Genomic DNA, 27,849 nt, shown 5'->3' on the forward strand with positions numbered 1-27,849 from the left:
ATAAAAAAGCTCGCCACATCCTTTGTTCCAAGAGCTGAATAATAAAAAGAATAATTAATACACTTTTATATTATAATGTAACACAATTATTATTAACAATTATCTAGACCATGCACCTATATGCACATACATATATATATATATCATATAATTATTATATAGCAAATTGTAATTATAATGGTTTATAACACCAGAATTTGTTTATAACATTGTTAACTAGAACTATATAATTAATATAAAGAAAGTTAAAAATCAATTCTAAACGGAACATGCTAGAACGATCATTCACACTTCTATTGAAAGAGGTTGAGATTCTATATTAAAAAATATATGCATGCAAATTATTAAAATTCTGGTGACTAAAAACCTATTGTAAAAGCCTTACCTTTTGTAAAATGAATTAACGAGCTCGATGCATGGACAATACTGACAGCTCCGTCATCCCCACTATCCCCACGCAAGAGCGCGGCCACCACGTCATAGCGCGCTCGAAGAAGAAGGACAGCCATAGCGGCAAGCGGCGGTCGAGCCGCCTACGCCCGGGAGCGCCGCATTCTCCTACCACTGCGGATAGCCGGCACGGAGTAGGGACCAGAGGGTACCTCAGGGAGCGCAGCTCAGTCTTCCGCGCATTTGACCAGGAGCTCTCGAGAAGAAACCAACTAAAGCGATCACGAGCGTATTATAGAACATTTTTCGAGCCAAAAAAGAACTTAGTCGCAGGATATTTTTCCGGACTAAGAACTTAGTCTAGAGAGCAGTCGAATATTATAGTATACTTAAAGAAAATAAAGTGTCTTTGAACCATCACTTGGGTCTTCTGCCAATCATTTGTCACCGGTTCCTCCGACTCTCCTACAGGGACATCGCCGAGGCAGACCGTCCTCCACGGAGATTCATCGCATATCCTGACAGCAGTACTTTTGGGTAAGTACTCGTTTTAATTATTCAATAATTTCCTTTTCATCTCTCGTGATCTGCAACCATCAACCGAATATTATTAATTATTATTTTTGCATGACATATTGAAGAATTTTATTATACATAATAGTCAACAACTTACCTTCATACAATTCCAACGTCTTCACCTTCCGATAACACGAGTACGTTGATTGCCTTTGAACGTTAAACGCTCAGTCTGTCTTTGGTTTTATCCACAAGAGTGAATTGTCGCTTTCGACTTGTCAATCGATGTGCATTGGGTAGTCTACTCTACCCCTCTGCCGTTTCCGCGAAGAATTTTCTCCAGGGAAATTTCTTTACGGACTCTGTGCCGCTGTGACGTGACGTCTTGCACATCGAAACTCGTCGTAGAGCATGGGACGCGCTCTTTAAGGACCGACTGACACATAGTATGATAACTCTGGTTTAGTATCATATATTAGAAGAATTATTTAATAATAACAAAACTAAACCAGTAGGTACGGTATCCATCTGATATTCAAACATTCCTACACCCCCTTCCTTACCACGTCACTGCATGTGAGGTAATTAACTAATAATTTTCTCTCATAATAAATGAGGAGTCGCGATTTCAGAATCTGTCCTGTCTCTTTCTCTAAACCGGTTACGAAACTTTAGATTTACGCGGTACATCCTTTGTTGACAGGTGACCCCTCGAAATTTCCATCGTAAGTATTAGATGTCGCGAAATAATTTCAAATTATCCTTTCAATAAAACAAATTTTAAAACTTAAATTATTTCGATAATAGATGGTTAGCGCCCGACGACCAGACCCAATAACCCGCCGCGAATTCCCTCTGCAAAACGCAGGCGTAACTCGCAGAGAACTATTCAGACAGCGGTTATTACGAGATCGCCCCTCTATCGCACGGCAATTATTTGTAGATAGGGATAATATCCCTTCTAGTATTTTACGCGCCGCCAACGATCGCGAAGATACTTTCTTTGATTTGTCCTTCGCTCCTTTGCCTCCTGAATTAAACCCCGAAACCAACAACGGTAACCCCTCAGCGATACCAGCAGGCGAAGAATCGAGTGAAGAAGAGGACCTTCCGCTGACAGACGAGGACTCTGATCACCTTAGCGATTGCCCAACAGTCGTGTACGATTTGGATAACCCAACGGTCAGAATTCCCCCAGCACTTCTCCTAGCTTTCGAGAGAAACGGAGAAATAAGAAGAACTCGAGACCAACAAGTCCAGACTGTGCCATCGCCAAGCCCTCCACAAACCCCTGATTCATTTTCAGGTTATTCTACCCCGAATTACTCTCCGGTCGCTCTTGGGGAGATAGACCCAGAACCGATAGACATCTCTCCAGCCGAAGAGAGCTTCGCGGATTTTGAAACTAACCAAATTTTAGATTACTTAGATAGTGAAGAGTTCTTGGGAACGGTAGACGACATATATCATTCATAGTTTAATTTCGCCAAAATTACCTTATAAACTAATGTAAAAGAACGTGGAAGGATAAAATAAATAAAAGGAAAAAATAGAAATTTATAACATAATAAATCTACATATTTATTTGTCAACCCTAAAATACCTCCGAAAAGAAGCGTCCTATAGATCCTAATCTCTCGGCGTCCCAGGGTATAGCCGGCGTGGCAGGTTGCCCTGAAAAACAAAATAGAGAGATATAATATTGTTCGTCCCTGCACGGTGCGCCCTGCAGAATCGTTGAATAAACGATCGAATAGGACGTAACAAGAGTCAGTCTTCGGAGATTTGAGCCGGATTAGAAATCGTTCGTGAACCGCCTTGAGGAGATTCTAGACGAACAGGGAAATCGTTTGTGAACCGCCTTGTGGAGATTCTAGACGAACGAGAAATCGTTCGTGAACCGCCTTGAGGAGATTCTAGACGAACAGGGAAATCGTTCGTGAACCTCCTTGAGGAGATTCTGGACGAACAGGGAGAGATGAGGAAGATGATTAGGAAGAGGAAAGAGACACGAAGTAATTAAACGATTATTAAATTGTGGAAATTTATTTTATATCGATTAGAGAATAATCGGTCAAGGATCATTCCCAATGACAGTTGGCTAACACGAGAGGGGGAAGAAAATAAAGTGAAAGTGGACTTACTAATTATAGAGAGCGTTGCAAGGTGTTGAAAAAAAAATTTAATCCGACCGGAGCTGGAAGCGCAGGTGGGATGGCTGTTGGTTGAAGATGAGTGGAATGCTCAGTTGACCCAAAGTTCACCTCACTCACTTCACTTACTTATTGAAAATGATTGAATTTAGACAAATACTCTGTGCTGCACGAAAGAGGTGTCATAATTTCTTTAAAATGAACTGTGTGTCCGCGTCTTCGGCTCGCGAGTTTTAAGGTTTTTACTCCTCCTCCCTTCTGGATGGTGGGGAATCTTTTTAAATAATTTCTTCGAATAAAATAATTTCTATTACTCCCTTCCTAAGGTCAAGGAGCTTGATTTTTAGGAGGAGAGGGGTCTCTTAAGATTTTAATTGGTTAAGCCCTTTGGCTCGAGACTTAGCTCCATCCAGTAGAGAGTGGGAGTGAACTGATTATCTTATCGCTTGATGATTTGGCGATTCGGAGAACGCTTGAGGGTGGCCTGTTGAACGAGCGCACGTGCACTATCAATTTCGAAAGGTTTGTCTTACGTTTATTATTTGTCACTCTTTCGAGGACCAGATCTTTATTTTGAAAATTCTTTAGACAAAGAGGCTTGGAACATAAAGCCGTACCAATAGATACAGGACAGTTAGAATTTCTCATAACAACTTTTCATCATATAACTCGTAAATTTATTTAGAGTTTCGTTAACGCTATCTCGACTCGTTATTCTCAGTATTAGATTTGTTAAAGTTTAATGACGATACTCGCGGGTGAGGTTGCGTTTTTGTAAGTGCTATCTTTATTCCTAAGAAGAATCGCTTTGCATTCTGAATGCAAGTCGATCCTTGATTTCTTTCTTCCACGAAATCGTTTCGAGGAAAGAAAAGAATCGTGGAGTCCACCGGACGTAACAGCACTATTTGATGCGTTATCTTACGCTGAATCGATTAGTTCGGAAAGGATTACCATCTTCTCCGATTCCAAATCGGTACTATTAGCGCTGAGTAATATTAATTTTAAAGGTAATATTAATTATTTAATAGGCAAAATTAGATGTAAGATAAAACACCTCTATAATGCTGGGAAGAATGTCCAATTAATATGGATTCCGAGCCATTGTGGCATTTTAGGTAATGAATTGGCCGACGAAATGGCCAGAAAGGCAATTAAAAAGGGTATTAATTCTCAACACATACTCCCAGCCAAAGATTTTAAAGCTTGGTGGAAAAATTCTTTATTTATAAAATTTTACGAATGGTGTGTTACAACAGGGGAAAATAAAGCAACCTGGTATATGAAAAATTGTCTCACTCCTTCCAGAAAGTCCTGGTTTCATAAGTTTAATATCGACCGTAGAACAATGGTGTCTATCTGTCGTATGAGGAGCGATCATACCGCACTGTCGGAAAGCCTTCATAGATTCCACATTGTCCCCTCGCCGAACTGCCCGGTTTGCAATGTCCCTGAATCACTTGATCATATTTTTTGGCAATGTGAGCGCTTTAAGAGGATGCTGGAGTCGCCTGTTTTATCGACAAAAACAACGTAATTTTCGGAAGTGTCATTTTTTATTGCCTGTATAGAATTAAAAATCCTCTAGAATTAAAATATACACGCAAACGAACACGTGAAAACTCTATATAGTATGAGATTTTATATTGAGAAAGAAAATAAGTATAAAATTACATTTTTATTTATCGACTTCTTAAATCAACATGGCGTCAAAGCTGTTAACTTGTACAAATATTAGCTTCTTATAAAAGTTTTATAGCTTTTATGCATAAAACAGTAGTTTCCACGATTGTGTACTACACCGTAGAACATTGTCGAACTATAAAAACTGAATTTAATTGCCTAATTAATAAATGGCATTCTTCCGAAAATTTCAGTCCGTACCTGAAATATCGATAAAGTAGAGTGGAAAAAGCAATGCATCTTCTTTATAAATAACGTGATAGAGAGAGATACGGGATGAGGATTAAATGAGGGCGCTGTAATCGTATAAGAGTTCGCCGTTCAGTACAGGATCTCTTAAATCCCAGAGAATAGATTTAATTAAGAAAGTAATTGATAAATGGTACACATTACCTATACCAATTAAACTTCTTTTATCTATACTAGATACGGAATCCATTGATATGCTTTGCTTCTTCATTCAAAATATTAAAATAAATATTTAATTAGAGTACTAAGAGGTTTATAGTAACAAAAATCTCCTGCAGATGGCTATTTTACACAATGTACCTGAATAATCCTTTTTTCCTTTTAAACCGACTTTTGACCAATGGTTATATAAGCTGCCTTTCCTTAAAGTAGGAAGTTATATTCATGTATTTTGCGTTTATACTCCATTATTTAGTGGTGCTTAGTTACTTATCTATTTATAATGCGTACAACTGAATCTATTTCTGATAATATATTACGTTTATTTTACTGTGGCGTCATGTAATCTACTTTAATTTAAGAGGAAAGCGTATTAATTAATTAATTATTTTATTTATTAAGCGTATTTATTTAATTTAACTTGATTTAATTTAAATTTGGCGAAAGTGTTAAATGTTAAGTGTTTTTTTTCTTATTATATAAGACTGATTATAATCTTTTGTATCTACTACGGAGAATTCAGCATGCTGTATGATCTTCGAATCAAGGCCCTCCTTTTGATCAATAAAAAAAAATTATTTCGGAATATAAAATGTCAATTATTTAAATAATCTATATGCATATATATACGTATTTAAAGATAATAATTTAGAATATAGTCCCTACTAATGGACGTTAGAGTTGATTAAGGCTTGTATGCTCAAAAGTGAGTTATATATACAGGGTTTGTCAAAAGTGTGGAAACCCCTAAATATCTCACAAACGGTGCATTTTAGAAAAAAATGTTTCAGGCAAAAGTTGTTTGGTTTCAAAGGGGCCATAAGACGGTACCATTGGTTTGACCTTGAAGAGTCATTTGAAGGTCACGTGAAGGTCACTTCAATTTTTTTAAATGGAACACCCTATATATTTTTGCACACTCTTGTAGCTTATCTCGAGAGCTTTCCAAAACACTATAATTAAGTACCTTTTCGTTAAGTACTTTTTGAGTTATGAGGCTTGAAATAATTTCTTAATTTTACATAAACCGTAAAATATCTTGTAAAATATTCATTTTTCGATTATCTTACCTTAATACTTTTACGTACAAAATAATGAGAGGAATCAATTGGTCTAAAGAAAACACAGTTGTTTTGAAGAAAAAATATGTAATTTGCAATTAACAATTCCTCATAACTCAAAAAGTACTTAACGAAAAGGTACTTAATTATAGTGTTTTGGAAAGCTCTCGAGATAAGCTACAAGAGTGTGTAAAAATATATAGGGTGTTCCATTTAAAAAAATTGAAGTGACCTTCACGTGACCTTCAAATGACTCTTCAGTGTCAAACCAATGATACCATCTTATGGCCCCCTCGAAACCATAAAACTTTTGTCTGAAACATTTTTCTCTAAAATGCTTTGTTTCCGAAATAATTGCGTGCGTTAATTAAAATGGCTCACCCTGTATATATATATATATATATATATATATATACCCGTATAAGCCGAATATCTCAAAAACTGAACGCGGTAGACAAAAATATTTCAGACAAAAGTTGTAAGGTTTCAAGTAACGCATTACATGGCGATATCAGTATGACCTTGAAGAGTGTTGTCAAGGTCTCGTGAAGGTCACCTTCAATTTCTTAAATGGAACCCCCTATTTTTTATTACTTATTCTTGTAACTTGTGGAGGGTTCCATTTCAAAAATTCAAGGTGGCCTTGTCGTGACCTTGGCGACGCCATCGAAGGTCAAACACATGGCGCCAGTAAATAGACCTTTTTACACCCTACAAATTTTGTTTGAAACAATTTTTTGTAAAACCTAATTTGTGATATTTCGAGGTCTCGACTCTTTCGAACACTCCGTATGCCGTAGCGATGTAATGACACGTTTCCGACCCCAAGTTCATTTGCAAAAAATAATTCTTATGGTGCCCCCGACAATCTCTGAAAATTTGTCGATTGAATTTCCGAACACTGTATATACAGGGTGTCCGATTCGAGAGGGACCAAAAGTGATGATAGATTGGGTCAAACTAAGAAGAAAAGTCCTCTACCATTTTGCAAAATTCGCAATAATTATTAAGTAATAAGCAAAAATGTCACATGAAGGTTACCTTTAATTTTTCAAATGGAACCCCCTATTTTTTATTATGTATTCTTATAGCTTATCTCGAGAGCTTTCCAAAACACTATAATAAAGTATTTCCTCATTGAGTACTTTTCGAGTTATGAGGCTTGAAATAATTTCTTAATTTTACATAAACCATAAAATATCTAGTAAAATATTCATTTTTCGATTATCTTACCTTAATACTTTTATATACAAAACAATGAGAGGAATCAATTGGTGTAAAGAAAAAACATAGTTGTTTTTTAAAAAAAATGTAATTTGCAATTAACAATTACATTTTTTCTTAAAAACAACTGTTTTTTTTACACCAATTGATTCCTCTCATTATTTTGCATATAAAAGTATTAAGGTAAGATAATCGAGAAATGAATATTTTACTAGATATTTTATGGTTTATGTAAAATTAAGAAATTATTTCAAGCCTCATAACTCGAAAAGTACTTAATGATGAAATACTTTATTATAATATTTTGGAAAGCTCTCAAGATAAGCTATAAGAATACATAATAAAAAATAAGAGGTTCCATTTAAAAAATTAAAGGTAACTTTCATGTGACATTTTTGCTTATTACTTAATAATTATTGCGAATTTTGCAAAATGGTAGAGGACTTTTCTTCTTAGTTTGACCCAATCTATCACCACTTTTCGTTTGGTCCCTCACGAATTGGACACCCTGTATATACAGGGTGATTCTGAACAAACGTTTGTCTTTGAAATATCAAATTCTTGAATGAATTTTAAGACGATTTTTCCTCTTGTAAAATTTTTCCCGGAGCTTAGTTTTTAAACTATAAAGGAAAATAGTTAACTACTTACGGAACGAGTACAAAAGGTAGGCAGGGACGACGCGATATAGGCGATTACGTGGGGCGCTCGCCGCGATCAGCTGATTGCTATACGCGATGACTGTAACAATCAATGTGTGGGTGTATGCGTACACATTCTCAGAAATTAAGCTGATAAACAGTAATGTCAAGAAAAGAATGCGGCTCACACGCATACAATCATTCTGCGTAGCACACGTATGTGGCTCTCTCTGATTGATGCGTGCGAGCAGTATCCTCTTTCTGACATTACTGCTTGTAAAAGGCAAAAATATGCTTCAGATCTTATATTAATTGCTAATTCTTTATATACATTTCTTGATAAATATTAAATACGAGATAAGTTAAGAGTGGCTCGCCGCGTAGCGGCAAGCGAAGAAACATGTGCCACATATTATTATGTCTCTTTTATGTCATCTTTTTCGACAAAGCGAAAAGATGTCTTTATAGACATCTTTTCGTTTTGTCGAAAAGATAACTTAAAAAAGACATCTTTTCGTTATCTTTTAATATAATGTGCTGTGTGGGTACATATATGATAATATATGATAATATGTAAGAGTACAAAAGGCAATAATAAAATATTATATTATTATATATCGATATTTTAAGTTTTTGTTTTGTTTCCATCATCTTTATAATCATTCACCAATTCCTTTTCCTCTATATTCTTTGATTGTTGTTCTATTGCTCTATAATTTTAAAATTTATTCAGCATACGTTTTTATGAATCCGAAACGATAATCTGTAAAAACGAAATACGTTTGATAATCGACTCATGAAAACTTGTAAACTCAAAATAATATATAATACATACCGTTGATAGAAAATGTCAGTCACTTTTTGTTTTTACGTTTCTTTTTGGTTTTTGTTAAGATGTTTTGTACTTATTTTTATATATTTCGCATAGGTAAGTTATCACAAATTACATCACGTTTTGTGTAACCTGCATTATTTCCTCTGGTTGGATTTCTTAATATATTATCGTTGTTTTCTACTGGAAAATCATCATTATGCAATAAGCAGATATTGTGCAAAACACAACATGCAATGATAAATTCGGGAATTAAATCTACACGCTCCATATCGAGTATTGACAATAAGCTTCTAAATCTTCTTTTTAGTAAGCCAAATGCATGTTCAAAAACAATTCGAGAAGATGAATGGCAAACATTGTAATTTTTTTGTTTATTTGTTAGGTGCCCATTATCCCGATATGGTGTCATTAAATGTTCATGAAGAGAGTAAGCTGCATCGCCTACCAAATGGCTATTATTAGGAAACTTTCCTCGATCTTCTAAATAATTACGAACTTCAGACAAATGAAATACATGTTGATCGTGGACAGAACCAACATGTTCAGCAAGACAATGGATAAATCGTCGTTCATGGTCACAAACGGCCTGTTAATAATAAATAAGGAATTATAATTAATTATATAACTACATTTTGAAGAACATAATTTAAATTACTTGTAATTGTATACTATGATGCCCTTTTCTATTAACGTAAGATTCAGGATAAACATGTGGCGCTTTTATATTGATGTGCGTGACATCAATTGCTCCTATTATTTCGGGAAAAGCACTAGCTGTACTAAATCCCATCATAACGTCTTGCGCTCTATTGTCTTCTGGCATGTAATAAATAGAGGAGATAATTTGGCAATTGCTTTTGACACTCTTCTTACAACTCTTAACGCACTAGCTCTTCCGACATGGGGGAGTGGGACATCCACCGAGAGGTGGACTGGCTGCGGGACACAATGCATCGCATCTGCGATGATGCGATGCCCCGCGCCAAGTCCCACCCCCCCAGGCGGGCTACCTATTGGTGGACCGACGAGCTGGCGGAGCTCCGTCGCTCGTCGGTCCAGGCTCGCAGGGCCCTCTCGAGGTTCCCGAGAAACGGGGACGAAGACGAGAGGGAGGAGGCCCTGGCTGCGTTCAGAAGAGCCCGATGCGCCCTTAGTAGCGTGTTACGTCCTATTCGATCGTTTATTCAACGATTCTGCAGGGCGCACCGTGCAGGGACGAACAATATTATATCTCTCTATTTTGTTTTTCAGGGCAACCTGCCACGCCGGCTATACCCTGGGACGCCGAGAGATTAGGATCTATAGGACGCTTCTTTTCGGAGGTATTTTAGGATTGACAAATAAATATGTAGATTTATTATGTTATAAATTTCTATTTTTTCCTTTTATTTATTTTATCCTTCCTCGTTCTTCTACATTAGTTTGTAAGGTAATTTTAGCGAAATCAAATTATGTATGATATATGTCATCGACTGTATCTAAGAATTCTTCGCTGTTCAGATAATCCAGAAAATGATTAACCGCTTGGTCCGCCAAGTCTTCTTCTGCTGGGGAGATATCCACGGGGTCAAACCCGAATTCTCCGGGTCTAACCGGGGAATAATCTGGGGTCGAATAATCCGAAAATGAGGCCGGGCTATCGGGGCGACGGGGAGACGTTTGGACCTGCCTGTCCCGTCTTATTTCGGCATTGGCCTCCCAGGCTCGAAGTAATCCCCGTGGTATTCCAGCAGTAAGGTTATCCGGGTCGAGGACAATCGTGGAAGCAGTTGAGCTGACAGAGCAACTGTCTGACGATTCCTGTTCTTCTTCCGGTTCTTCTCCAGCCGGTATCGCTTGGTGTTGTCTGCTGTTCTCGGGGTTTAGTTCGGAGGGCAAAGGGGCAAATGAAAGGTCGTGTGGGGTGTTTTCACGATCATTGACCGCTCGAATTATCTCGCTCGGAATTTCATCTCGGTCTACGTATAAATGGTAAGGAACAGTACGTCGGTCTCTCAACAGACGCTGTCGGAAATACTCGCGACGCCTTATACCCGCCCGATGAAAAGGGATCTCGCGACGGAGAACTGGATCGATGCGTAATGCGTTTACCATCTATTATTGAAATAATTTAAATTTTAAAATTTGTTTTATCGAAAGGATAATTTAAAATTATTTCGCGGCATCTAATACTTACGATGGAAATTTCGAGGGGTCACCTGTCAAAAAAGAATGTACCGCGTGAATCTAAAGTTTCGTAACCGGTTTAGAGAAAGAGACAGGACAGATTCTGAAATCGCGACTCCTCATTTATTATAAAAGAAAATTATTAGATAGTTACCTCACATGCAGTGACGTGGTAAGGAAGGGTGTGTAGGGATATTTAAATATAAGATGGATACCGTACCTGCTGGTTTAGTTTTATTATTATAAAATAATTCCTCTAATATATTATACTAAACCAGAGTTATCATACTATGTGTCAGTCGGTCCTTAAAGAGCGCGTCCCATGCTCTACGACGAGTTTCGATGTGCAAGACGTCACGTCACAGCGGCACAGAGTCCGTAAAGAAAATTCCTCTAAAGAAAATTCTTCGCGGAAACGGCAGAGGGGTAGGGTAGGCTACCCAATGCACATCGATTGACAAGTCGAAAGCGACGATTCACTCTTGTGGATAAAACCAAAGACAGACTGAGCGTTGAACATTCAAAGGCAATCAACGTACTCGTGTTATCAGAAGGAGAAGACGTTGGAATTGTATGAAGGTAAGTTGTTGACTATTATGTGTAATAAAATTCTTCAATATGTCATGCAAAAATAATAATTAATAATATTCGGTTGATGGTTGCAGATCACGAGAGATGAAAAGGAAATTATTGAATAATTAAAACGAGTACTTACCCAAAAGTACTGCTGTCAGGATATGCGATGAATCTCCGTGGAGGACGGTCTGCCTCGGCGATGTCCCTGTAGGAGAGTCGGAGGAACCGGTGACAAATGATTGGCAGAAGACCCAAGTGATGGTTCAAAGACACTTTATTTTCTTTAAGTATACTATAATATTCGACTGCTCTCTAGACTAAGTTCTTAGTCCGGAAAAATATCCTGCGACTAAGTTCTTTTTTTTTTTGCTCGAAAATGTTCTATAATACGCTCGTGATCGCTTTAGTTGGTTTCTTCTCGAGAGCTCCTGGTCAAATGCGCGGAAGACTGAGCTGCGCTCCCTGAGGTACCCTCTGGTCCCTACTCTGTGCCGGCTATCCGCAGTGGTAGGAGAATGCGGCGCTCCCGGGCGTAGGCGGCTCGACCGCCGCTTGCCGCTATAGCTGTCCTTCTTCTTCGAGCGCGCTATGACGTAGTGGCCGCGCTCTTGCGTGGGGATAGTGGGGACGACGGAGCTGTCAGTATTGTCCATGCATCGAGCTCGTTAATTCATTTTACAAAAGGTAAGGCTTTTATAATAGGTTTTTAGTCACCAGAATTTTAATAATTTGCATGCATATATTTTTTAATATAGAATCTCAACCTCTTTCAATAGAAGTGTGAATGATCGTTCTAGCATGTTCCGTTTAGAATTGATTTTTAACTTTCTTTATATTAATTATATAGTTTTAGTTAACAATGTTATAAACAAATTCTGGTGTTATAAACCATTATAATTACAATTTGCTATATAATAATTATATGATATATATATATATGTATGTGCATATAGGTGCATGGTCTAGATAGTTGTTAATAATAATTGTGTTACATTATAATATAAAAGTGTATTAATTATTCTTTCATTATTCAGCTCTTAGAACAAAGGATGTGGCGAGCTGTTTTATCACCGGATGCAGGTGTTCGCCGTGCCAGGCAGTCGCGCCAGGCCTTATCTTATCGCTGAGTGAGCTCATGTGCAGCTGCACCGGATGAAGCTCGGAGGGTCGCTTATCTTTTGGTGAGTGAATTTATAACGCTTTATAAATCGATTTAATAATTTCGTTCGTTATAATTTATTCATATATTCTTTACTTGTTAATTGTATAGAATATATATATATATATACTTATATATATTGTTTGTAAAAGTTAATAAATGTAATTGTTAAAAATTTTATCTTCATTATTTTATTAATTAAATATGTATTATACATATTGTTATTTCCCTTTTGAAGGCTTGAAAGTTTGCTAAAAAATGTATTACTGTTGGATCTTGTTAGTTAATGATATGGATTAATTTATTATATAATATATATATATTCTTTTATAATTTATAATTTCGTAATGATTTATTACTCTTGCAATAAGAAGGCGCTCCTTATAACATTCATACATTATATATTCGCGAGTCCCTTTTGTTACATCCCGCGCCTGATTTTTCCACGAACTTTCATGTAAATCTTCTAAGTTTCTTTCAGCGCATTCGAAAAGCGCGCCAAGGCGCGCTATGACACCGAACTCCGACTAGCGGCCGAGCGCGGCACTGCGTTAGATTTAAGCCTCCGCCAAGCGCCCAGAGATGGCGCTCAGCTAGGGCCCCTCTCTCCCCAAGCTCCCAACTTTCGACCGCCGCAGCAGTCGAGCCGCCGAAATCGAGGGACCTCGGAGCGGGCCCAGACTCAAGGAGTCTAACTCGCGACACCGAACCGACAAGTCCTAAGCTGGACTCTAACTCTAATTCCATATCATAATCTTAACTCAAATTCCAAATTCATTATAAATTCATTCTCGAATCTAAGTTCTAGTTTAAATATATTACATTTTGTGTATTATTTTAGAAATATATATATTAGTGTGTGCTAAACTTCGTGATCATTCAAAAGAATCCTAATTCAATAAATCCACATCCCACGCGACGCGACGTTAATATACAGATATTCTTAACCAGGCACGTGCTACTAAATTATAACAATTAAATCGAGTTTTCGTATTTGAAGTGACGACAGAGAGGACAAACCGCTCGTCGCCTACAGAAAATACGAAGCATAATTGATTACTTCTGATTCAAAGTGACGACTCAGAGAGGACAAGCCGCTCGACGTCTACAGAAAATCCGAAGCATAATCAATCATTTCTGATTTGAAGTGACGGCTCAGAGAGGACAAGCCGCTCGACGCCTACAGAAAATCCGAATATGACTTTAATTTTCTACAATGCCTAAAACACGCCGTGCCGGTAGGAAAAATCAACTCCGTCGGATGATAGCGAGACATTACTACGCCGCGTCCACCAATTATATCGATATCGTAGAAACAAACCACTACGATAAAGAATACGAACAATTATTCGCGAGTGCAAATAAAACCACGTGCTTAATAAAGTGGCCAGAACGACTCATCCCCATCGACGTTGATAACCAGCCGCATCAACCCGCTTCCGTTCATCCCGGAGACCCGCGTGGAGCGCCGCGATCCCCGCCTACCAGTGCAGCCTGATTAATCAACGCGGCCAGGCCACGTGGAAATTAATCTTTGAAAGGAAATGAAGCGAAGCCATCTTGGAGGTAAGTGACGGTTGAAAATTCCTGTTTGTGCAAGTCACGACTTTTTGCCAGGCCCATCGTGTTTTTGTATAAGGTTTCACTTTTACGATCTTAGCCCGACCCTTCGGCGCCGCGGTACATTCCAGTGGTCAATCGAGTCTCTCTGTATTAAATCCCCGGCCTTATCTCCGCGAATTACCGCGAATACCGGCTCTATTCCGCGAATAATAGCCAAATATTAATAATAATAATAACAACAATTCGAATTCATAGTGATAAATGACCGCGGTCCTCTCCTTAAGCTGTAATTAACGAAATTATGAATCGGGATTTAATCCGACGCTTGGGATTTAACGCAACGACCTACTAACCTATTTTCAACTTTGGGATTTAACGCGATGACCCACTAACCCAGTGACCTAATTTTTATTTTGGGATTTAACGCGATGACCCACTGACCCAGTGACCTAATTTTTATTTTGGGATTTAACGCGATGACCCACTGACCCAGTGACCTAATTTTTATTTTGGGATTTAACGCGATGACCCACTGACCCAGTGACCTAATTTTTATTTTGGGATTTAATGCGATGACCCAGTGACCTACATAAATTGACCCAATTACCCCGTGACCTACTTTCCCGAATCCCTTTAAACCGACGCTGCGTTAAAGGGACTTAGTCCCAACCGAGACCTACTTTCAAGAAAATCCCTGGAAAATCGGATTTCACCCGATAAAATCGCTCCTCCCCGATGCGATCCCGCGTGTTTCGTGATCGGATCACCCAGACCCCCCTTAATACCCCCGATCTCTCCCTGAGCTTTTGCCAGAAAGCTTGCGGTTTCGCGAATAATCAAACTAGAGCCGCTCTGTGCGCATTCTGTTATTATTCTCTGCCCGCTGAAGAGCGTCTACGGTATAATTACGTGACGAAACATAGACTTATAATTGGCGAACCCATCGGATTCGGGTGTTACTCCTGTGGAAGTAGATTAAGCAGCATCAGGATTAGCGACGAATGCCCCGAGTGCCCTGAGCGACTTCTAGACTATTGGCTACACCCTGCCAATCATCCAGTAACTCAAGACGGTAATATAGTCATCCCTATCGTGTACCCCGACGAAGAGTCCACTGACTCCGAGCCCGAACAATAATTCCGAGCGCTTCAGATCGCACGTATCCCCGGGAAGAGCCGCATAGGTTCGCTTGACCCGAAAAAGCGATCGAGCCCCGCGACGTCCGAATTCTCTTTTAGAGCCGCGACATCCCGGGACGTAACACTCCCCTAATGTTCTCGACGTCCGTGCCGAGTCTTAATGCGAAAGTGTTACGTCCCGGGATGTCGCGGCTCTAAAAGAGAATTCGGACGTCGCGGGGCTCGATCGCTTTTTCGGGTCAAGCGAACCTATGCGGCTCTTCCCGGGGATACGTGCGATCTGAAGCGCTCGGAATTATTGTTCGGGCTCGGAGTCAGTGGACTCTTCGTCGGGGTACACGATAGGGATGACTATATTACCGTCTTGAGTTACTGGATGATTGGCAGGGTGTAGCCAATAGTCTAGAAGTCGCTCAGGGCACTCGGGGCATTCGTCGCTAATCCTGATGCTGCTTAATCTACTTCCACAGGAGTAACACCCGAATCCGATGGGTTCGCCAATTATAAGTCTATGTTTCGTCACGTAATTATACCGTAGACGCTCTTCAGCGGGCAGAGAATAATAACAGAATGCGCACAGAGCGGCTCTAGTTTGATTATTCGCGAAACCGCAAGCTTTCTGGCAAAAGCTCAGGGAGAGATCGGGGGTATTAAGGGGGGTCTGGGTGATCCGATCACGAAACACGCGGGATCGCATCGGGGAGGAGCGATTTTATCGGGTGAAATCCGATTTTCCAGGGATTTTCTTGAAAGTAGGTCTCGGTTGGGACTAAGTCCCTTTAACGCAGCGTCGGTTTAAAGGGATTCGGGAAAGTAGGTCACGGGGTAATTGGGTCAATTTATGTAGGTCACTGGGTCATCGCATTAAATCCCAAAATAAAAATTAGGTCACTGGGTCAGTGGGTCATCGCGTTAAATCCCAAAATAAAAATTAGGTCACTGGGTCAGTGGGTCATCGCGTTAAATCCCAAAATAAAAATTAGGTCACTGTGTCAGTGGGTCATCGCGTTAAATCCCAAAATAAAAATTAGGTCACTGGGTTAGTGGGTCATCGCGTTAAATCCCAAAGTTGAAAATAGGTTAGTAGGTCGTTGCGTTAAATCCCAAGCGTCGGATTAAATCCCGATTCATAATTTCGTTAATTACAGCTTAAGGAGAGGACCGCGGTCATTTATCACTATGAATTCGAATTGTTGTTATTATTATTATTAATATTTGGCTATTATTCGCGGAATAGAGCCGGTATTCGCGGTAATTCGCGGAGATAAGGCCGGGGATTTAATACAGAGAGACTCGATTGACCACTGGAATGTACCGCGGCGCCGAAGGGTCGGGCTAAGATCGTAAAAGTGAAACCTTATACAAAAACACGATGGGCCTGGCAAAAAGTCGTGACTTGCACAAACAGGAATTTTCAACCGTCACTTACCTCCAAGATGGCTTCGCTTCATTTCCTTTCAAAGATTAATTTCCACGTGGCCTGGCCGCGTTGATTAATCAGGCTGCACTGGTAGGCGGGGATCGCGGCGCTCCACGCGGGTCTCCGGGATGAACGGAAGCGGGTTGATGCGGCTGATTATCAACGTCGATGGGGATGAGTCGTTCTGGCCACTTTATTAAGCACGTGGTTTTGTTTGCACTCGCGAATAATTGTTCGTATTCTTTATCGTAGTGGTTTGTTTCTACGATATCGATATAATTGGTGGACGCGGCGTAGTAATGTCTCGCTATCATCCGACGGAGTTGATTTTTCCTACCGGCACGGCGTGTTTTAGGCATTGTAGAAAATTAAAGTCATATTCGGATTTTCTGTAGGCGTCGAGCGGCTTGTCCTCTCTGAGCCGTCACTTCAAATCAGAAATGATTGATTATGCTTCGGATTTTCTGTAGACGTCGAGCGGCTTGTCCTCTCTGAGTCGTCACTTTGAATCAGAAGTAATCAATTATGCTTCGTATTTTCTGTAGGCGACGAGCGGTTTGTCCTCTCTGTCGTCACTTCAAATACGAAAACTCGATTTAATTGTTATAATTTAGTAGCACGTGCCTGGTTAAGAATATCTGTATATTAACGTCGCGTCGCGTGGGATGTGGATTTATTGAATTAGGATTCTTTTGAATGATCACGAAGTTTAGCACACACTAATATATATTTCTAAAATAATACACAAAATGTAATATATTTAAACTAGCACTTAGATTCGAGAATGAATTTATAATGAATTTGGAATTTGAGTTAAGATTATGATATGGAATTAGAGTTAGAGTCCAGCTTAGGACTTGTCGGTTCGGTGTCGCGAGTTAGACTGCTTGAGTCTGGGCCCGCTCCGAGGTCCCTCGATTTCGGCGGCTCGACTGCTGCGGCGGTCGAAAGTGGGGAGCTTGGAGAGAGAGGGGCCCTAGCTGAGCGCCATCTCTGGGCGCTTGGCGGAGGCTTAAATCTAACGCAGTGCCGCGCTCGGCCGCTAGTCGGAGTTCGGTGTCATAGCGCGCCTTGGCGCGCTTTTCAAATGCGCTGAAAGAAACTTAGAAGATTTACATGAAAGTTCGTGGAAAAATCAGGCGCGGGATGTAACACCTCCCCCCTTAGATGAAAATGTTGGACGATGTTCCAACATTTTCCATGTATAATCTAAAGTAATGTAAATTATTTCGCACGCTCTTATATTCTATGTATAATATGCTTAGAACTATTTTGTGTGCACTACACGTTTTCGTTCAAAAGTTTTCGAAGTTCTCGGTAGTCACGCACTTCACTTATTGGGGGTTCTATGGGGGTTGGTCGAATGTCTTCGGTTATTGGGAGGGCTTTAGGGGGCTGATTTTCTGGCGTCGAAAGGGGTTTGGAGGATCGCTGATTCTCGTCGTCCATTCGTCGTCTTGGTGATCCTGTGTACAGGAGCAGGTTCGTCATTGAAGTCCATACCGCTCCCAGTAGATGCAGGCTCCATCCGTATATCGAATGCAATGCGTATCCGTGGATGATGGTGTCCACGATTAGCTTTATTAATCGGATTATTATGAAAATTCCGATCACACCTGCGCTGGCCGATCCGAATGTGATAAATCCTGTCCACAATTTTTGCCCTGCGTTCTCCGCGATCTGGTCCAAGGATTTTTCGTCTAGCAGGTTTAGCATGGATATGCTTCCTGCTGGTATTTCTCGTCCCATGGCCCCTCTCGCTATTGTATTCAGCATCGAAGGTTTTTCCATAGGGAACATTATGTGGTCGCGGAGTCTGTCTAGATCTTCGCTGGTATAGATGCCGCTGGTGGCGAGAGAGGAGGGGCTCACGTATTTCCAGGTGGGTTTCGTGAGCGGTTGGATGATCGAAGGTGCCGCCGCCTCTTGTGGTCGTGGCATCAGGCGGTACCAGCTGCCGTGTATGTTGTACATAACTGGCAGGAATTCGTTGCAGTCCCTCGGCGTTCCTTTTTTGGTGAGTATCCTTGTCCTTGGTAGCATGAATAATGATTGATTTTTGTACGTTACCGGGATTTCGTTATAGCAGACGTCCGTTGGTCGTACTCGGCATTCTACAGCTAGACATTTGACCAGGTGTAGGGCTTCTCCCGCCATGACTGCGGTGTATCCAGGTGCCTTCATTATTCGATGCGCCATTTCGTCAGGGGCGAAACTGGCGAGCGAGAGCGCGTTTTGTAATATCTCTTTTTCGAGCGCGCATTTTTGTTCCATTATGTCGCGGTAGAGTCGCGTCAGTTGTGTTTTAATATGTTTTTCTACGTATATAAATTTAGAATTTACATACGAGAAAATGTCTAAGTTACTGACGGATATTCTTGTGCGGATTTTGAATGTTCTTCCCTTTTCTGTTTCCAGTACGAATAACTTTGGGTGTTCCGTCAGCATGAGTTTGTAGCCACACAGTGTCATCTCAGTGGTTTTGGTGAGGGCGAAGGTCGTTTCCTTCGTTGTCACTGTGTAAACGGTTGGCGTCTCGGTGTTTGTCTGTGCCGTGAGTTTATCGGCTGGGCCCTCGTATAGCACGTCGTATTGGTCGAAGTGGCAGCTGTCCCTTGGCGTGATAGTCCAGTAGGTCTCCGAGCCGTCGTGGTCCATGCATTCTCCCGTGAGTGCTTTGCAGTGCACCCCGGATGGTAGGATCAACTCGTTAGTATTTCTATCGATGACCGCGTCGAAGTTCCGAAGAGTTACTTTTACGACGGCCTGGACGACAGCACTTTCCCATGTTCCATAGGCATCTCCGTATTGAGTTCCGGTGCAACTTCCGTCCATGCTGGTGGTGCCGGCGAGGGTGACGCTTCGCACGTCCGTGCTGTTCCTCTTGAATGACTGGAGGATGCTTCGTTGACCTGTTCCTATGTCGATGGTTCCCGTGTCTTGCAGCTTTTTGCAGATGGATTCGGTGAGTTCTATTGTGTATTGGCGGCGTCCTCCTCGGACTATCGAGACGTGCGAGTGCATTCCACAATAGTATATCGTGCGGTCGACTTCGACTTTGCACTGCATCACGTGTGTGTGGTCATGGGTTGACATTTGTAACAGCTGTACGTAGGTGGCTTCCCTCTTAGGTTCTATGTTGTCGACGGCGCATTTACCGATGTCTAGGAGCGATAATGACGTTATATTTAATCCTTGTCCCCCGCAGTCGTATCCGATTAGACAGTATGATGCGGCAGGTAACAACAGGATTAGGGCAATGGCATGCGCTAAGATTTCCATGGTGATGGTGGCGATGTTCATGGTGCTGCGCTTGATTGAGTTGTGGTCGGTCCTCCGTCCGACTTCCTTTGATATAGCGGCTCTGGAGTGGGGAAGGCCTCCGTAGTGGGGGCGCGATGCGGTGAGTGTTTGAGCTTGTCTGCGTGTACTACACGGGTCCTGGTAGCGCTTATTGCTAGTCTTACATTGTGGCTCTTGAGAACCTCTAATATTTTGTAGGGGCCTACGTACTGGTCCCCTAGCTTCCCTTTCGAGGGTTCTTTAAGGAGGTATACGTTATCGCCTATCTTAAAATTACGCGTCCTAATTCTATGATCATAGTATCTTTTGGATTTTTCTTTGGCGCGCATTAGGTTTTCGCGTGCGATAGTTTGTGCGTCTTTGATGCTGTTGAAAAGTGTTGTAAGATATTCCGCGTAACTCTCGTTGGTCGTATCCGCAGTAACGGGATCGCTCGCAGGGGTCCGCGCGGTTTTACCGAACACGAGTTCATGCGGTGTGTACTGAGTGCCTTCGTGGACGCTAGTGTTGTAAGAGAGGGACGCTAACTTTAGGCACTTATCCCATTCGTTATTTTTATCCACGAACTGCTTCAGGTATTCCCACAAGACTTGGTGCGATCTTTCGACCGAGCCATTGGCTTGTGGTCTATACGCTGTGGTTCTGTAGTGCTTAATTCTAAACTTACGTGCTATGTTTCGCATAAGGCTATTTAAGAAATGCGATCCTTGGTCGGTTAGGATTGCTTTGGGAGCACCGAATGTGCATATAAACTCGTTGGTGAGCGCGTCGGCTACTTCTATGGCTCCGGCGTGTTGGAGCGGTATCACGAGCGAGTACTTAGTTAGGAGGTCCTGTATAGTAAGTATGTAACAGTTTTTTGACTGTGTCGTTGGTAATGGGCCCATGATATCCATGGAGATTTTGTCGAAGGCGGAGTCAGGGGTGTCCGTAAGCACCATGGGTTGCCGAGTTTTTGTTCTTACTAACTTTTTTAGTTGACAAGCACGGCAGTTTTTTATGAATGATTGGACGTCGGCTTTCATTCCCGACCAAAAATACTTTTTCTTTACTCGTCTATATGTTTTCGTGACGCCCTTGTGACCGCCGACGGCAGAACAGTGATTTTCCGACAGGATCTGTTGCCTACTCTCTTCTGGGGGTATCGTAATTTCATTCTTACAAATAAAGATTCTAATACTAGTTTCGCTTAGGGTTCGGGTGAGTTGCATATACACCGTTTCCCAAGGTACATTGTCAACGTTACCTCTGGCGATAGAGATAGATTGTAGGCCGAGTTCGGTGACGACGTCTAGCAAGGAATGCATCGTTTCCTTCACGATTTCTTTTTCCGTGATTCCTGATACTCTATCTTTAATGATTAGTGATATAATGCGTCGCGAGCCATTCCGGTCGACTCGGGCTCTGCCTAGCGTCGCATTTTTAATTAGTGGGAGCGACTTAGTGTCTGCAAGCATGCGAGCCCCTTGGTCGATCGGAATGCCTTGTTGCGTGGTGAAAATAACTAAGTTGTCGCGTCGTGTCGTGAAGTTATCAGGTATCGTTATTACGTTAGGTCCCACTGGGTTTCGTATAATAGCGGATTCATTTGGATTTTCAAACGGTCGTTCGTCGTCATCGGACTCTGTGCTACTTTCGGATTCCGCGTCGCTTTCGGCGTTAGCCTCGCTTTCGCTGTTCGCGTACTCCTCAGCTTCGTTTAGCTGGTTGCAGGGTAAGGTCGAGGGCGTTCCCTCCGCATTGATTGGCGTGCCGGTCTCTCTAGTGCCTGGTTTTGGCACTGCGGAAAATAAAGATTCGTCTGAGTCGGATGATATAGGATCGTTTTCGAGGATTAGGATTTGTTGGGTTTTCGCGGCAGGTGTGGGAGTCGGATTTCGCGAGAGTGCGTCCGCGTTTACATTGGTTTTTCCCGCTTTGTACATTACCTCGTATTCGTATTCCGCTAGTTTTAAACGCCAGCGTACGAGTCGCGAAGTGGGGTCTTTTACCGAATGTAACCACACGAGCGGTTTGTGGTCCGTTACTAACACGAACTTCCGTCCATACAGATAGGGTCGGAAGTGATTGACACAGTACACGATGGCGAGGAGTTCTTTCTCTATTGTGGAATAATTTTGCTCTGCGTTGTTGAGTAAACGCGATGCATACGCGATGGGTAGATCTTTTCCGACGACACCTTGGCTCAGGATTCCGCCTATGGCGTATCCCGAGGCGTCTGTCGTGAGCACGAATGCTTTGGTGAAGTCGGGATATTGTAGGATGGGTTGTGTGCAAAGGGAGTCACGGAGGGTTATGAATGATTGCTCTTGTTCTGGACTCCAATTAAATTCCTTGTCCTTTTTTAATAATTCCGTGAGGGGGTGCGCGAGTTTGGAAAAATTCGGGATGAAACGACGGTAGTATCCCGCGAGGCCTAGGAATTGTTTAATGTTTTTTGCATGTCTCGGCCTGGGGAATTCTTTAACCGCGCGGACCTTCTCGGGGTCCGGTTTCACTCCCTTATCGCTGATAATGTGCCCTAGATAGCCGACTTCTTTTCTTAGGAATTCGCACTTATCGGGCTGTAATCTTAGGTTAGCTCTCTTCAATCTTTCCGCTAATTTATCGAACTTGAGCTCGTGTTCACGCAGGGAGCTCGCGTATAGTACGATATCATCGAGATACACGAAGAGCTCTATGCCTTGTAGTCCCGATAATACCTGATCCATCAGGCGTTGGAATGTCGCGGGCGCGTTTTTTAGACCGAAGGGCATACGGTTGAATTCGTAATGTCCGTGGGGGGTGGAGAATGCGGTCTTTTTCGCGTGTGCTTCGTGCATTGGTATTTGGTGGAATCCTGATGCAAGGTCAAACACACTAAAGTACTTCGCACTTCCCAGTTGGTCTAGTATTTCCGTAATGTTCGGGAGGGGATACGCGTCGCCTATGGTTTTTTCGTTTAGAGCGCGATAATCTATTACCATGCGCCATCTTTTGTTGCCCTTGGAATCGGGTTTCTTAGGGACGATCCATAAGGGGGAGTTATAGGGGGAATCTGAGGGTTTAATGACGTCGTTGTTTAGAAGTTCTCCAATTTGTTTATCTATTTCCTCTTTGTGGATCGGCGGGAAGCGGTATTGTTTAGTGTTAATTGGTTGTTCGTCGGTCGTGGGGATTTTATGGGATATAATAGTCGTGTGTTCTAATTTGTCCGCCGGTAATCTAAATAAATCATTATGTCTCTGTATAAGTCGTGACACGTGGCTGTGTTCCTCAGGGTTTAAGTGTTCTAGTCGGAGTGCGTCTCGGATGGCTTGTAGGCGTTCGTAGTTGTCTGGGGTCGATTCAGTGGAGATTGCCAGTGCTTGGCCGGTTGCTGCCTGTTTGGCTTCGGATTCAGTGGGTGGGTCGCTTAATGTGGTTTCTATTTCCCACAGTTCTACTGTCGGTACGATCAGTTCCCTGTCGGTATCACCGGAGTTTATCGCGTGTAGGTATGCTCTGCCATTCCGGTTCTCAACCACTGCTTCCCCTAGGTAGATGTCCTTGCCGACGCTAAGTCGCGGGACGTAGCCTACCGTGATATCTAGATTTGGTACTTTGATATAGAAGGTTGCGCGTGATCTAGCAGGTATCACGACGGTGTCGTGATCGGTGAAGGGTATTCGGATTCCTTGCCATGCGACGTATCTTTCCTGCAGATGTATATTCGACGCGTCGCGGAGGAAATCGTTGCCTAGGATACCTTCTTGCGGTATCGGAAAATTGTCGTTTACTACGTGTAGCTCTAGAGGGTGACCCGAGTAGTAAACTTGTATGGACCCGAGCGTTTTGATCCTGCCTTCCGTTATACCGCAGAGATACAACTTATCGGTTTCGCGGATGCTAGTCTCGGGATGAACGTTCCGTCGTTTAATAAGATTAGGAGAGGCGCCAGTGTCCACCATAAAGGAGGTTTTCTGTGAGAGTCCGTCGACGGCTAACGCAACGGTAGGCGCGTGTGGGAAGTTCTGCGGGTTTAGTGTCGCTATTCGGAATTCCCGGCGGGAATCGCGTCTATTGGGTTTACCGGGCGTATTTCGCGCATCGGGGGCCCTTGGCGAGCGTCGCCCGTCTGTCTCGCAGGGCCTTCCGGGTTTCCCTGGTTTTGCTGTCGAGCGTTATTATATGCGCGTTTTCGGCACTCGCTAATTTCATGCCCGAGGTTTTTACAGTACCTGCACTGCTTTATTTCTCGGCTTGCGTCCGGGTGGTCTGACGTTTTTGATGAAGGGTCGCGGGACGCGTTGGTGGGGCGATTATTATTATCGGGGTAGGAGTTAGTACGCGGGTAGTCGTTCCGGGTGCGATCCGGATATTGGGGTGCATTGCGCGAGTATTCTGTGCGTGGGTATGATCCTTGTGAGCGATCAAGTCGTGGTTGTCCGTACGGTGGGCGATCCGTGTGGGTGGTTACTGCTGGGTTCTCGCGATTTGATCTGGGGTCGTTGTAGCGTTCCCGTGGAGGTATGAGGGGTGGGAGTTGTCGTCTGGTATAGTTTCTACCCTCATAGTCTCTGTCTTGTCGCTCGCGCGTGCCGAATCGAGTCTTATCTAATTCTTGTTCTTTCGCGATTGTTTTGGCGACGGAGAATGCTTCGAATGGCTTCTGATAAAGTCTTTCTTTCATTTGTAAACGATATTCTAGCGGTAATCCTTTGCAGAAGGACCGTCCTGTTAATAGATCGATTTCGGCTTCGGTCGCGGGTGCGATGATTCCAGTTTCGCGACGTTCGGCGTCTAGGATCGCGGCGCGGAGTTCTTTTACTGGACTGATGTAATCTAGTATATGTTCTTGCGGTCTTAGGAAGATCATGCTTAGCTCACCGCGATGTTGGTCTATAGTTTTCTTAGATCCGAAGGCTGCGGTCAGGAGGTCTATCAATTGAGTAATATTGTCGCAGGGTTCGTCTTCCACGGCGCTATAGGCTTGCCCGCGTAATTTATTAATCAATAGCTTTGTAAGGTTCCGTTCCGCTGAGGGGGGAATGATTTCTCTGGCTCGTCGGCAAGCCTTGTTGAACTGGGATAGAGGGATATTATAGCCATCGAAGCTGGGAACTGAATCGGTGGCTTCGCGGAAGGAGACCTTGGGGAGTTGAGTCGGGCCGGGGGAAAGGTCGTATTGATATTCTTGGGAATCGCGTGTGTAAGTTCCTTGTCCGGAATGTCGTGGGGTTGAGTAATTTTCTCTACGGAGGAGCTCGACTTCTCGACGCAGTCGTTCGATCTCGAGGCGTACGTCGTCGCCCGCGCTTCGTGACGCATCATTGCCAGAGGCGTCTAGTTTAAGCGTTTCCATTTCTTTTTCCATTTGTTCGCGGTGTCGAATAAGGTCTTGTATGTTCCTCTCGTATTCCTCGCGTTGTTCCTTTAATAGCGCCGCCTCTTCCTTTAATCTCTCGGCCTTGGTATCTAATTTAGTTTGGATTGCTTCGATTTCCGCCTCTGTCAGCGGTTTACTCGTGGATTTCCCGCTACGGGTGTCCGGCATATCAGAAAAAGGGTTTTATTCCGAGTTCTTCTCGTATCCCACCGCTGTCACCAAATTTGTTACGTCCCGGGATGTCGCGGCTCTAAAAGAGAATTCGGACGTCGCGGGGCTCGATCGCTTTTTCGGGTCAAGCGAACCTATGCGGCTCTTCCCGGGGATACGTGCGATCTGAAGCGCTCGGAATTATTGTTCGGGCTCGGAGTCAGTGGACTCTTCGTCGGGGTACACGATAGGGATGACTATATTACCGTCTTGAGTTACTGGATGATTGGCAGGGTGTAGCCAATAGTCTAGAAGTCGCTCAGGGCACTCGGGGCATTCGTCGCTAATCCTGATGCTGCTTAATCTACTTCCACAGGAGTAACACCCGAATCCGATGGGTTCGCCAATTATAAGTCTATGTTTCGTCACGTAATTATACCGTAGACGTTCTTCAGCGGGCAGGGAATAATAACAGAATGCGCACAGAGCGGCTCTAGTTTGATTATTCGCGAAACCGCAAGCTTTCTGGCAAAAGCTCAGGGAGAGATCGGGGGTATTAAGGGGGGTCTGAGTGATCCGATCACGAAACACGCGGGATCGCATCGGGGAGGAGCGATTTTATCGGGTGAAATCCGATTTTCCAGGGATTTTCTTGAAAGTAGGTCTCGGTTGGGACTAAGTCCCTTTAACGCAGCGTCGGTTTAAAGGGATTCGGGAAAGTAGGTCACGGGGTAATTGGGTCAATTTATGTAGGTCACTGGGTCATCGCATTAAATCCCAAAATAAAATTAGGTCACTGGGTCAGTGGGTCATCGCGTTAAATCCCGAAATAAAAATTAGGTCACTGGGTCAGTGGGTCATCGCGTTAAATCCCAAAATAAAAATTAGGTCACTGGGTCAGTGGGTCATCGCGTTAAATCCCGAAGTTGAAAATAGGTTAGTAGGTCGTTGCGTTAAATCCCAAAGTTGAAAATAGGTTAGTAGGTCGTTGCGTTAAATCCCAAAGTTGAAAATAGGTTAGTAGGTCGTTGCGTTAAATCCCAAGCGTCGGATTAAATCCCAATTCATAATTTCGTTAATTACAGCTTAAGGAGAGGACCGCGGTCATTTATCACTATGAATTCGGGTTGTTGTTATTATTATTATTAGTATTTGGCTATTATTCGCGGAATAGAGCCGGTATTCGCGGTAATTCGCGGAGATAAGGCCGGGGATTCAATACAGAGAGACTCGATTGACCACTGGAATGTACCGCGGCGCCGAAGGGTCGGGCTAAGATCGTAAAAGTGAAACCTTATACAAAAACACGATGGGCCTGGCAAAAAGTCGTGACTTGCACAAACAGGAATTTTCAACCGTCACTTACCTCCAAGATGGCTTCGCTTCATTTCCTTTCAAGGATTAATTTCCACGTGGCCTGGCCGCGTTGATTAATCAGGCTGCACTGGTAGGCGGGGATCGCGGCGCTCCACGCGGGTCTCCGGGATGAACGGAAGCGGGTTGATGCGGCTGGTTATCAACGTCGATGGGGATGAGTCGTTCTGGCCACTTTATTAAGCACGTGGTTTTATTTGCACTCGCGAATAATTGTTCGTATTCTTTATCGTAGTGGTTTGTTTCTACGATATCGATATAATTGGTGGACGCGGCGTAGTAATGTCTCGCTATCATCCGACGGAGTTGATTTTTCCTACCGGCACGGCGTGTTTTAGGCATTGTAGAAAATTAAAGTCATATTCGGATTTTCTGTAGGCGTCGAGCGGCTTGTCCTCTCTGAGCCGTCACTTCAAATCAGAAATGATTGATTATGCTTCGGATTTTCTGTAGACGTCGAGCGGCTTGTCCTCTCTGAGTCGTCACTTTGAATCAGAAGTAATCAATTATGCTTCGTATTTTCTGTAGGCGACGAGCGGTTTGTCCTCTCTGTCGTCACTTCAAATACGAAAACTCGATTTAATTGTTATAATTTAGTAGCACGTGCCTGGTTAAGAATATCTGTATATTAACGTCGCGTCGCGTGGGATGTGGATTTATTGAATTAGGATTCTTTTGAATGATCACGAAGTTTAGCACACACTAATATATATTTCTAAAATAATACACAAAATGTAATAT

The 27,849-nt window shown here is 42.6% G+C and overlaps 1 protein-coding gene across 1 annotated transcript; it reads right to left on the minus strand.

Moving 5' to 3' along the window:
• Positions 1–18,215: 18,215 nt before the first annotated feature.
• LOC145967111 (uncharacterized) lies at positions 18,216–19,208 on the minus strand. The gene has a single exon (XM_083091773.1). It carries the CDS (start codon positions 19,206–19,208, stop codon positions 18,216–18,218), a length of 993 nt encoding a protein of 330 aa, XP_082947899.1.
• Positions 19,209–27,849: the final 8,641 nt, after the last annotated feature.

The sequence above is a fragment of the Camponotus vicinus genome, unplaced genomic scaffold (assembly GCF_025532165.1).
Source record: "Camponotus vicinus isolate PSW18456_S1 unplaced genomic scaffold, iyCamVici1.0 SCAF_2, whole genome shotgun sequence".
NCBI classification, from domain to species: domain Eukaryota; kingdom Metazoa; phylum Arthropoda; class Insecta; order Hymenoptera; family Formicidae; genus Camponotus; species Camponotus vicinus.